General features: G+C 32.7%; 1 protein-coding gene across 1 annotated transcript; it reads right to left on the bottom strand.

Annotated features, from left to right (window-relative positions):
- Positions 1–1,609: 1,609 nt before the first annotated feature.
- On the bottom strand, positions 1,610–2,283 carry LOC107911213 (monothiol glutaredoxin-S6). The gene has a single exon (XM_016839090.2). The coding sequence runs from the start codon at positions 2,199–2,201 to the stop codon at positions 1,893–1,895; it is 309 nt and encodes a 102-aa protein (XP_016694579.2). The 5' UTR covers positions 2,202–2,283; the 3' UTR covers positions 1,610–1,892.
- Positions 2,284–13,684: the final 11,401 nt, after the last annotated feature.

A 13,684-nucleotide genomic window follows, 5' to 3' on the forward strand; every position in this document is an offset into this window, starting at 1 on the left:
AAACGGTCAACAAATGCACTTTTCCTTTACGTTAATGAAGATTACGTAGCTGAACAGTTGTTCCAGGTTTAATCACTAGATAGGGCAAAACTTTGGGGACCGGGGGCGCTCTCTGATGCTAGATCCTTGTCCTCCAAATTCACTAAATAAAATTGATAGCTCAAAATATATGACAAAATGGCTCATCTTTCTTTGTCCAAAATTCTCAGAAACAAAGGGGCTATAGTAAAATAAAAAATGTTAGACAAGATTGAGTATGATATGAAAAGATATTCCTTCTTTTTATCTCCTTGAAGTGGCTCCATTAATGTTGAGACACCTGAGCTAGGGTGGATGTTCAAAGACATTGAAAGTTGCTTTCATCTTTTATCAGATCAATCGATTCCCTTCCTATATTCCATATTGCTATGGTACTCAATTCATCAACTCCCATAGGTGTCAACATGAGGAGGCAAACAAGGTCATTGGTTTGTGATTGGAGAATAATCTTGACGAACAGCTTTGCGTTTAAAGATACGGCTTAATTTGGAAGCATTTTTTTGTTTGGATTTTCTATTTCTTTTTAAGTATAAAAAAAGAGTTCCATTAACATCAGCCTCTAATTGTCCAATGACTGACCTCTAATCTATTTACATCTTTTCATTTATTGTTATCGGGATTTAACTTGTAATTTCTTTTTTTTGTCATCAGCGGTAAATAAGGAACTTCATTGAATTTAATTTATAGACCACTTGAATCCAATAATTGAACCTTTGACACCTTTAACTTCAGCTGGTGCTATGGAATTTTGGCATTTTATGAAGGAGATTTTTCTCCGATCTCACAACAGCAGCTTTTGGCACACTATAAGTGAGAACATACACCTCACTGGTACTGCATGTTTTAATCTAGACAAATTTTATTGCAAGTATAAATGACCATTTTATCTCATCACTTATTTTAATTTTACAGCTGTAGTTATTAATCTTACCTGAATCAATTAACTCAAGACTAAGAAAATCTATACCCCCTTCTATTCACTACTGTGATTTAGGCGGGCCAGCTACTCGGAAATTACTTAGCAATGGCATTCTCTGAGTTACGTAAATGATGACCAAAAAACCAAGCAATGTTCTCTATAAAATTTATGGTTTTGTAGCATGGCGTTGGTATAGGCTTGCTGCTTGCATATATGGAGAAAAAATTATTACAGGCAAGGACCGCCCTGCTTCGAGGGGGAAAACAAAGTCTGACAAAACACTGGCAGTTCCAGCTAAAATGGGAAGGACCCTTCACAATGAGCTGCTAATGCTATGGCCTGATCTGATCTTTTAGGCCTTCAAGATTGATCCGGCAGCCCTTGAGCCTCCATTGTATTTGCTTTCTCAGCATTGTAATTTTACAATTCCTTTTTTGAGTTACTGGCCTTGAAAAAACCCAGGAAACCTTGCTGTTTCTCGACTTCCCCAGTAATTGTTGTTTATTGCTGAATTAATATATATACACATATATATTCTTTTGTGGATTACTTGATATGCTTAGTTAATCTGTCAAATTCCAATTACTACACAATTAAAGAGCTCAGCACTGTAATTCAAAGTCCAAGGTTGAAGCCACTAGCTGCAGCATACAATAGCAGATATATTTTTATAGCTTTATTTTAACATAGACAAGGGATGATATTACATGACCAAGTTATAATACAAGTTCCTCCTAAATTTAGTACCAAGGAAAATACTATGACTCTATAATCCTGGCCAGCCCCAAAAACGGTGTACAAGGGTTGCTCTGCAAAAAGTATCTAAACATTGACAGTATTTTCATTGTATATACTACAGAAACCAATAGGAAATACAGACAAAGCCATATCATTTATTTGAGTTTTGTTTATAGAAAGCTATGGCATGCCTGTGTCAAATCCATATGGCACCAGCTCTCATGAGCATTGGGACAAGCTGGTTCTTCACTTGGAGGGTCATGATTTGATTGGGACCCCCAATGAGTTGCTGCCCTATGAAAACAGCTGGTATACTGGGCTTGCATCCCATCTGCTGCAATGCCCTTTCAACTTGTTGCCCATCTTGGATTTCGTCCAGCTCGTAAACTGTTGGATTTGCCCCAAACCCACTTATCAGTGTCTTGATGGTATGGCTCATGCAACATGTGGTCCGGCTAAAGATCACCACTGGTCTGTCAGCTACCATCCTTGTAACTGCTTCCATTATTATGCAACAGAGAAAAAAAAAAGTACCTTCAAATGTGTGAATGTGCTGTGGAGCTTCTTGGGGACTTTGAATGTTTAATCTGCTTCAGTCTCATGAGGAACCTAGGCACCCTGAACACCTATTTATACTATCTTTGAACAGAGATAATAATATAGAAAAGGAATAAAATAAAATAAAATTCTTTATCATTCCTATATTACCCTTGATGATTACTTGATAAAGACATCTCTATCTTGTTAAATTGAGTTAATAACAAGTTGCATTATAACAGTATGCTAATGCACAACATGTGACAATAAACACATTATAAATGACTTCACTATCCTTAACCCACATTGTTACCATGCATGATTGAGCCATGAGACACCCTCCAAAATGGAAGAACTTGTAATCACAACCAATCTAATATGCAATACTAAAACAAATTGCTTTTCAAGATTTAGTTTGAGTTCTAAGGTAACTAAAGTTACAGAAAAGGAATTTAAATGTATTCCATCCAGGTAATTAATTTTTTGGTCCTTCTTTCTTTGTGCATTGTAGTTTCCCATCCTAGAACTATCTATACATTATATCTATCTTTTGTGGCATCTCTGCTGAAGTGGAAAAAGAAGTTGGGTTTATCCAATTGGATGGAACTTTAAATTTTTTTCCCCATAACAAGATTCCCACAAGTTTAACCGAAAGCCAAGCATAGAGATAGGAAATTGGAAAGATGCTAACTATAAAGCTACATATTGCCCTTAATAGCATTGAAGGATTGAAAGAAAACCAAACGTAATGTCCGTACAATAAGGAAGAAGAAGATCAGATGCCTTGAGGACCCACAGCATTATCTAACTCCTCCTCAACACAATCATTAATTAATTAATTGGTTGATTGCATATAATTTATTATTTTCCTGGAAAAGGAATTAAAGAAAGAAAGAAAGCTGAGATATTCTATCAAATGGAACACCATTGTTAGTGCTATAAACTGTTGGATATGCCCATATACTTATAACAGTAATAGCCATATGATTTGGATTGAAAAATGGAAAAAAAAGTGTGGATCTAACTTTAGTAATTCAGCATCCGAAAGTCGGTTTTAGTACAACGTTTATATGAAAAAACACCCATCTGTGCCCCCCAAAAGCCTATATACTATTGCATGCAGACAACGATACTATTTGCAGTACCTGCGTATATAATCAATCAACAGCAAAGGGTTGGCTAATCGCCAGCTTAGGATTCTTAAAATATCTTTGCCACAATTATCTGCTATTGAACTCATGCCAAATTTAGTATTCCACTTAGCTTTCCTTATCTTCTTTTTTTTTTTCAGTTTTGATTATATTGAAAGTTCGAAATCTCGTGGGCATCGGGAGATAAAAATAAGCCTATAAAAAATCTAAAGCAATGCCACCCAATCCTTATAGATAAATGCCACTTTGTGTGTTGCTCTTTCTGTTCCAAATTCCATGTTATCAAAAGATTTGAATGTAAAGAATCAATGAAGATAATACTTCTTTTAAAAAAAAATAGATTACATGAAGTTAAAATAATGTGTTGACACTAACAGGTCTATTAATAAATTAGTGCTTGTTTTTGTTAAAACTCCTCTGACTTTCCATAGGAGAGATCTTCAAGGAACTAATGGGAGAACTAGTGGGGTATTGGATTTCATCTCATCATCATCTGTCTGATGTGTGGGATTATATTTTATCTCTCTGCATAGTTTTTTTTTAAGTATTAGTTTATTGAGTCAGAATATATTCCGGAAAATAGACAATGATATATATTTATAATTTTTTTTTAAAAAGAATATCACCTCTCTATCTAAGGTAAGAACAACTGGGATCCATGCTCTGAAATTATATATCCTGGAACTTTTAATCCCACCAATTTGAATCACAAGTATGATGCATATGCTTCTCTTCTTTGTCTGATGATAGCATAAAAAATTCTCACTTTCTTTTTGGCTTTTCTTTTCTTAGCGTAAAAAGGCATTGTACGTATGTATAATCTTTGAGTACCAGATATCACCACGTATATCAATAGGCAGACAAAATTGCTTCCCACCAAAAAGAAAAAAAAAGTAAATAGGGCTTGCGTAACCCTGGCTCGAGGAAAGGCGAAAGGGCAGGGTCACTTCACCAATTTAAGCATCTATCTTCACTACACATTATGTTTATATATACACCTATATATAAAAACTCATATATCTGAATATATATATACGCACATATAGGAAAGGACGTACTTGTACATGCTAATTGAGATTCGAACTCGCAATTTCTTTGATGTGCATGAAAGAGAGATTGAGGGAGACAAGGATGACAAGAAGTGCATAAATATATGGCAAAGAAACTGGAACTCGTTGGGGAATGTCAACTTTGGTGGAATCATCTGCAAAAAAAAATAGGAGAACAATGCGAAGTGTCTAGACACTGCAACCATAACTCATTACTTGCCCAACTTTGTAAAATCCACTCGATTTAGAATAAAAATTAGATTTAAAATAGGTTGAAATATGGGACATGTTTAAGTTCAAACATGCAAGGCATGAACTCCGCTTGGCTAAGCTCATTTTGTTTTTTAAATTTGTAATATATTATTAAAAATTCTATTACAGGCGTATGCGTGTGAAAATCACGTGTTTAGAATACAAATGTGCGTAATATACAATAAAGAATAAAATACATGGTTTGAAACTAATTAATAATAAATGAATATATATGATATTAAAATAAAAAAAATTAGATTAAATTGTGAGTAAAACGGAATTTAAACACATAAATACATCAAATTAAGAATACTAAATGAGTACAATTATTTATCATAGTGTTGTCATCAAACTTGAGTTAGTGTGAAGTTAACTTGTGACACCAACATTATTAATACTAATATACCTATCACACGCATATGCGTGTGAAAACTACATACTTAGAATACAACGGCATGTTTGAATATAACATATAATAAATAATAAAATATATGATCTGAAACTAATTAATAAAAATGTATGAAAAACATTAAAATGAAGTTTTGATTGAGTGGTAAATTTAAAGTTTTACTAATTCAATTGATGTGGGTTCAAATCCCACTATATGCATCTTTACTAGTATTTGTTAAAATAAACATATTAAAGTAAAATAATATAACTTTTTTTAATTAAAAAATCATATTTTCATAATTTCCTAACCAAGCTGATGCTGATTGATTCGTGACACCAACTCAGTTAAAGACTCAAATAATAGTATATAGATATTATGTTATTTTTATATATTATATAATTTAGTACACATAAAAATTAAATTTATTTAGTAATATATAATAATATAATGTAAACATTAAAACATATTAATTTACCTACATATACAAATTTAATAAATGAAAAATATGTATAAAAAATAAATGAAAAAAATATAAAACTATTTAATATTATATTAAAAATGATATAAAAATTTAGAAAATTAAAAAAAATATGGTCGGACCAATGTTGTTTGAACTGAATTGGAACTGTGGACTAAGAACAGGTTGGGGTACTAGTTCGAAGAGAGGGGTTAGATCGGCTGACCTACGAATCACTCTGAATTGGGTTAAAAATTGATTAACCAAGTTTTTAATATATGTTTTTAATTTTAAAATAATCTATTTAATTAAACCGGATTAATTGAGAATTGGTGGTCTAATCGGGTTCGATTCTAAAAATCTTGGGTTGAACTTAAAATGAGTTTGGGCTAGCCATTTATAAATATAGCAAGCTTGAACAACATTTTAGCCTTTTTTTAGGTTAGATTTGAGGAAACATAAAATGTGTTAATATTACACTTGGGTTGACTTGATCCATGAATTCTTCTATAATTTTTTTAAAACAATTATTGTTAAGAATCATTAATGAGTATTTTTCAACTTAATGGTTTAATTTGTGATCCTTCAGAATGTGCTCTATTCTAATGTTACGAGAAAATGAGATATTGATTTCAAGTTGCATATTTTGCGTAAAATGATATAAATATTGAAAATTGAATTATAAATTAGTTTTAAGGAGTTAAAATGTAATACTATCGTTACGTTAACATACAAGTTACAATTTTATAATTTTTGGAAAGACCAAACTATAACTCCACCATTTTTATGGGGGAAGGGCAGGCGCCGCCCGCTGATGCTTTTGTTTTTGGAGCTAAGCCTAAGATAGCAAATCAGAAAATTTTCTACAACATTTGTTTTTCCAAGTAGTTATAATAAGAAGATGCAAATTGAAAGACACATTACAAAACGAATGATGATATTGTCAGTGTTGTTGATGAATGAAACTAAGTTAATTCAATATGTAAATATAGATATAATCGATGTTGATCTTGAAGCAGAATCTTAGTGTCACCAAAATTCGGAGGGAAGGAGGATGACAGCAAGGGGCATATATATCTAAATTTGTACCCAATCCAGCACTTGTTTTACTTTCTTTCTTTTCTTCGACCACGTGACTCACTATTCCATATTCTTTTCCTTTTTCCTGATGTGAAAACGATGGACTTCGCCTTTGGCCTGGCACTGCTCTGCACCTGTTCTTTTGTTTCACCCTTTTCTAACTCTATCGCTCCTTCTGTTATCTGCTTATCGCTCTACGCTCCGCTTTGCATGCTTTCTACTGGGCTGCTTTTGGGCTAAAACTTGTAGATAGGTAGATTAGGAAGACTAGCCCAAAAGCTGGCTCTGCTAGGCTCCATTTTGCTGTCTTCCATCCAATTTTAACATTTTTTTGTACTGTTCCACCGCATGCATGCTTGCTCAACTCGACCTGATTCCCTCTAGCCCATTTGAGAAGCTTTATTTTCCTTTTTCAGATGATAATATCATCGTAGAATTGCTTAAAGAACCTTTTCATGTATGTATGTATGTATGATCAGAGCTTTGTATTTTGATCCCAATGCTATAAAATGATAATTTTATGCTAAAACGCGATGATAAAACTGCAAATAAAGTCAGAGGGGCACCGAAATTGGTACTCTGAAACGTGTAAGCCAGCAAACTTGAAGAGGACAATAAGTTAGAAAATAAACATACGCTGAAAGAAAATAAAACCCAAGTTGGGTTGAGTGTTCTTATTTCAATCTTGTCTGGTGGCTGGGCTTGATTTGGACCTCGAGCCCATTTGGTTGAAGGCACAACAAATATATATATTTAGATTGAATGTACGTATGTATGAGAATCAATGCACGTATTTTCGCATGTTGGTGATGTAAACGTATCGGATGGATGGAATGCAAGAATCGGAGCGTGAAGTGGGAGAGGAGATGTCACATGCTGAGACTGAGAACATAAAGACAAGGCTAGGATTCTTGCCTGCTAAAGCTAAAGCCTAAAGAAATGACGTAGTGGGAGAAGATGCACCAACTCATACTGCTGCCTATTGTGTAAAGCCAAAGTGGAGATTCGGATGGTTATGGAGGGGCCAAAGTAGGTATCTTAGCTTAGCTAGTTTTGTTCTCCTTAGCTTTTTTCATTCCAACTGTGGCTAAAGTATATTGGCCTTTGCCATTTTTGCAAGGACAATTCCATTTATCCTCCAATTTTATAGGCATGGATAAGCCTCAAAATATTCCCCCCTCCTAACTCACACCACAAGCCTAATCCATTTATGGTTTTTTTCCCTAAAAATAATGTATTATGGAAGCTGATAAAATGAATTACAAGAATGTAATGTCATAAATTTCTTGAAGTTTTAACTGATTCATTTGAGAATCTTTCAAAAGTACAAAATATATTGAGAGAGTTAATCAAGAGATTTTGCTTTTTCACAAATTCAGCTTCATCTAATTTCTAGATGTTGTATATTATTGGTGCTACAAGTTGTAGTACTCAATTGTAACTTAGTAATTAAGCTGATAGAAATTTATCTATTTTGTTGGCATCTTTTAACTGGTCTTATATGACTATTTTTTTGCATTTTAAAAAGATTTTATGGAGTAAATTTCATGATTAATTTGAGGAAGAAATCCAATTAATTAAAGACAACTCGAAGTGATCTAGTGTGATTGTCTTTCTTTAATTAAGATATACGATAAAAAACAAAACAAATTAATTCAAGGAGATCTTTACTTTATCTCATTTCATAATGAAAGGTTTAACTGTGGCAAAATTTTAGTAATGGAGACTTGCCTTTTGTGTGTTATGTGTGCAAAAATTAGAGAACACAAACTGTTCATTACTAGGAAAATTTGTGTATGAACTTATATTGTAATCAAATTGGTGTAACAGTTTGAGCTAAGTCTTCACAAGGGAAATCTTTATGGGAAAGTTCAATCATTATAATTGTATGGGAGTGAGGTTGCAATGAGCGTGAGTGAGGTTGAACTTAAATAATCTATTGTACTGGAGAAATTATAATGAATTCTTCTCTAGGAAAGGCTCTATTGACACATGATTGGATTTAAACTACATAACTAATTGCATGTGTTCTTCGATTTACTTTTTCAGTTTTAAATTGTTTCTTTAGTTACAACTTATGTAATAACTTAACCAACAATTTAACACTTACAATTGATATTAGTGCTAGACACTAGACAAATTTGTTGAAGTCCAAACTATTGATTTGCTAAATCATGGAAAGATGTTTGGTCTCTAAATTACCTATGCTCAATGGGTTGAATTCTACCTACTAGAAGGACATTTGAGGGCTTTTATAAAGTCCATAGATGAGAAAGCATGAAGAGCAACCCAACATGGAGAGCAATCCTAACAAGTTGGGAACTTCCACTGAATGAAGTTGATGGTGTTTGTATTCCTAAACCTAAGATCACTTGGACTACTGAAGAGGAAAAAGTTGTTAACTACAACTCCAAGGCCTTAAAATCAATCTTTAATGGCATGGATATCAGAAATTCAAGTGAATCTTCAAGTGCACCACTGCTCGAGAAGCATGGACCATTCTTGAACTTGTTCATGAATGGACATTTATTATAAAATAGTCAAAAATATAGATGTTAACATTAGGTTTTAGAATTTGAGAATGTTAGATGAAGAAACACTTTGATTGTTATGTTAAATTATGAGACACTTTTAACTAAGCTTTTGCTTTTGGTGAAGAGTACTTGAATGTAAAGCTTGTGCACAAAATTTTGAGATCTCTCTTAGATTGTTTTTCAATCAAAGTGACAACCATATAAGGGGCTAGAACATTATCACGATGAAAATTGATGAGTTAATTGGGTCTTTGAATGCTCGAAATAAACTTAGAGGAAGCCAAAAGGGGCAAAGTTAAGTCAAGAAAGAATATTACTCTGCAAGTTTGTAACATCCCATACTAGACTCGATCGTCGGGTCAGAGCTAGGGGATGTCATATTTGTTGTAGAAGTAACTACGATTAATAACGATTCAATTTAACCTTGTATGTGCTAACAATTATACATTCATTTATAATATGATAATACTCATATTCGGATCTTTTACGAGCTTACAAAAGCTCTTAAGGTGACTCGGGTTGAATAAAGACCAAAATGTAGAGGTTGTAAAATATCGAGTTGACGTTGCGACTTTGGGGGTTCCTCGTCGCGACACAACATGCTGACTAGACTTGTCACGATGTTAAGGGTCCGACATCGCGACATGACCTCTATTTCTAACAAGGTCCAATTTGGTATTTAATCAGCCATATCGGCACCTAACCAATTATTCAATTCAACCATTTAATTAAGAAATACCAATTCATATACTCAATTCTAACCATAAAACAACACTTAACATGTACATAATTCAATATATCATTCATTACATTGAATCATATGACAATTTCTACCATTTTGAAGCATTTAAACCTTTGATATCAAGCCAATCCATTTAGCATAACAAAACATGACATTTCGATTCCAACAACCTCAACACAACATTTTCAATACCAATTGACCATAATAAGCTAAACTTTACTAGGTTAAAAATCAATGTGACTATATTATATATGTACAAAATTGACTCAAAGCTTAGGTACATGGCATGTATTAAACAAAAAGGGACCATACTGACATTGCCAAGTCGAGGGTCACGAATTTGATGCTGAAATCACCTCTCAGAACTTCAAGTTCCACCTATACCTGAGCATGAGAAATGTGTAAATGATATATTCTTATTGGTATTGCAGGGTTTATGAAAGTGGAACATGGTCATAAGTCATTTGTCCGAGACAAATGATTTAATCATTACTAATATAAGTAATAATCATTTTTTTGAAGATACAGTGGTGACCATAAGATAGAAATGGATTGGATTAGGTGAGAAAATTTAACCTAAAGAGATTATGGATATCTTATGAGAGTAACACACATTGTATTGGTATATAATGTAGAGTTCAACTATTGTACTTTTAGTGGATTGACTCAATAACTAAATAAATTTGTAATTAATAGATTAAAATTCAAAACTTAATTACAAATTACTTTAGCCGTAGTTATATATATATATATCTAATTGATCCCTCCACTAGCTCATATAACTTTAAATGGATTGCATAATAAGAACTTTGAATGAATGAAGACAAACGATGGATGAGAAATAGATTGCATGAAATACTATATGTAGTAAATGCATTTTCTTAATAAGGCAAGCAATAACTTAGGATTAATTTAATTTCTTTGGATTATTATTTAATTGGGTGAATAAATTAAATAATTAAGTCCAAATTAAAATTTAAATTATGTAGTCATTGTAGTTTAATTTCATTCAGATAATTAAACAAATTTACACATAAATTTTAATACGATAAAGTCGTCATGATTTTAACAAAAATTAGAATAAAATTGTGTAAATTATTTAATTATAATAAAATAATAAAATTAATTTTTTAATTAACAATTAATTTGGAGGAATATTCAATTATTTAGTTAATTCAATATCCTAGCTTAGTTCTTTTATTTAAAACAAAGAGGTAAGCTCAATAAATTGGACTAGTCTTAGATCGACCCAATTGATTTGATAATATGTAATGATACTACAGATGCATATTTACGATATATGAATATCGATAGCATGTGAAAGACCATGCGAACCGGCTATACAAGCTCGAAGACCGATGTCAAATCAATGGATTTGATATGAAATTTGAAAAATGAAATGAAATAATGGTTGGTATTGAATTGAAATTGAATGCATTTTTGATAAATAGATGGAAATGTATGATATGTTACATTGAAATGCTCTAAGTAATTGATTATGGAATTGTATTAATATGTGAATGTGTATAATCTCAGTTTTGGTATATGATTTGTAACTATTTTGGTTGGAACTAGTTGTAGCAATGAGTTGTGTTGTATAAATAATGTTATTGATGTTTAATTGACATGAATCATGGAAGTACCACTGAGCTTTATCGCTCAATGTATGGTTTGTTCATTTTGTGTGCAAGTATAGGTAAATCTCGAGGTTACGAGAAGTGATTCCAATATCCAGAAAGTGACCCTCGACTTAGAAATGTTTGTATAGTTCTTTTTTTGTTTAATATATGACATGTACCTAGGTTTCGAGTCAATTTCGTATAATGTATAGTTATATTAATGTCAAAGCTAGTAATGGTTTAAATGATATGATCAAATGGTATGGCATATGTGATTGCTTCCGGACGTACTAACATCTAGAGTGTGAATACTGCAACCAAATATAAGAGTTAGGCGGCTTCCGCAACTATACGAGTCAAGTTATAATATAATTTGTTTACAATGAAACACTTGGTAAGTATGCTAAGGATCGTAATCTAGGGATTGTAGTTTGGGGAAAATTGCTATTAAGCCAATTACCGAAAATAACTACTAATCTACTTGAGGCATAAATTAGTAGTGTTGATCTGGAAGCAAGATGATAATAATAACCAAATAAATTGAATTAAATCTAAATCTATTCCTAAATTTATGTATCGACTTCTCTTATCCCTTGTTTCAACTACGCGAGCTCCTTTAGCTTAGGATCCAATTGTTTTACCTGAATAATTTTTGATGTATGGTTCTAAATAGTTCGTTACTAATTAACCTAGTAGGGCTTCTCAGCCTTGTACTAACCTAACTAGTCGATAAGAACTACTCACCTCTTGATGACACAGTTCAGACCGGGGCAGAGTAAGGTTTTCACAAATAGGCAATACTGATTTTGAGTTAATTCTCACCTATATGACTTCCTAGGGTTGTCAAGCCTAAGGTTTAAGTTCTTCCTTTCCTAACCACTAGTTTGCTAATTAGTGATACTTGATAGGCAAAACTGATTTCGGGTTAATTCCTACCCAAATGACTTCCTGGGGTCATCAATCCTAGGGTTTAATTGCACTCAATCAGATCTAACTTATCCAAATTAAAATCTACTTGTCAATCCATTAATTAGATTAGTATAATTGAAACATGTGAAATATGTATAAAGTATTAATTGACTCTAATCTTTACAAAAATATTGAATTAAAAATGTTAAAGAAAGAAATATAAAGAATATAATAAAGGAAAGAGATGTTCATGGATTTATCGATGAAAGCATGGCTCCGGAACAATCTCCACTCACGAAAGTCTCACTTTGGAATAGAATATTATTTCATATTACAAGAACATAAAATAAACTAAGTAAAAACTAATAACAAAATAAAAACCTCTGAAAAGTCCCCCATAATGTGTTGTTCTGAGCAAGTATTTATAGTTACATGTATTATGATCTAATTAGGTCAAGTAAGAATGACTAAGCATGTTAATTTAGGTTGTGTAGACGAAAACACCTTTGCTCATTAAATTGGCCTCATCGCAATTGTGTCCGACATCGAAGACATTTTGCTTTATTCTTAGTGTCTTCTGGGTTGTGCCGCGACACCATCTAGCCTATGTCGCAACATCCTCGGTAGTTTCTCCTCAGGTAATCTACTTGATGTGTTACGACATCCTAGTTCCGTGTTGCTACATCGAGAGCAATCCACTATCTTTTTGCCCTCGAATGATGTCCTGCACACTTAATCAACATGTTAGTATTCCCTTAGGCCCAGATTAGCCTAAAAGGTCATAAAACACATTAAAAATGCTCATTTTATTCACTAGGTCCTAAAAAGGGGGACTTAATAAAAACCATATTAGTTTGCTATAACACCAATTCATTAAGTATAGAATTGGGCCTAATCTACTACAACGAATTGTGGCAGATCAATATGTTTTAAAATTTGGTTGTTTGAAGTTAGAATGATATTGGTATATATATAAGTGTTAATAGAGTGAATGGCATGAATTGGTACCAATTGGTAAATGTTTGGAAAATTGCTATAGATGTTCAATTTAGAATATGAGTTTATGCAATACAAATGTATTTATGATGATATATGATAGGAATGAACATTTAGGTATGGTATTTTTTATTGAAAGAGTGAATGGTTGTATTGAAATTGCTTTCTAGGTGGTACAAGTTGGTACCATTTTGGACCGTTTGGAAACAAACAGTCACGTTGCGACGTCGAGCCCTTGTCATCACGGCAAGAAATCGTCAGTAAGTTGTGT

The sequence above is a fragment of the Gossypium hirsutum genome, chromosome D11 (assembly GCF_007990345.1).
Source record: "Gossypium hirsutum isolate 1008001.06 chromosome D11, Gossypium_hirsutum_v2.1, whole genome shotgun sequence".
In the NCBI taxonomy this organism is placed as follows: Eukaryota; Viridiplantae; Streptophyta; class Magnoliopsida; order Malvales; family Malvaceae; genus Gossypium; species Gossypium hirsutum.

Coding starts and splice junctions, on each gene's coding strand:
- LOC107911213 (XM_016839090.2), bottom strand. CDS start 2,201: ATGGAAGCAGTTACAAGGATGGTAGCTGACAGACCAGTGGTGATCTTT.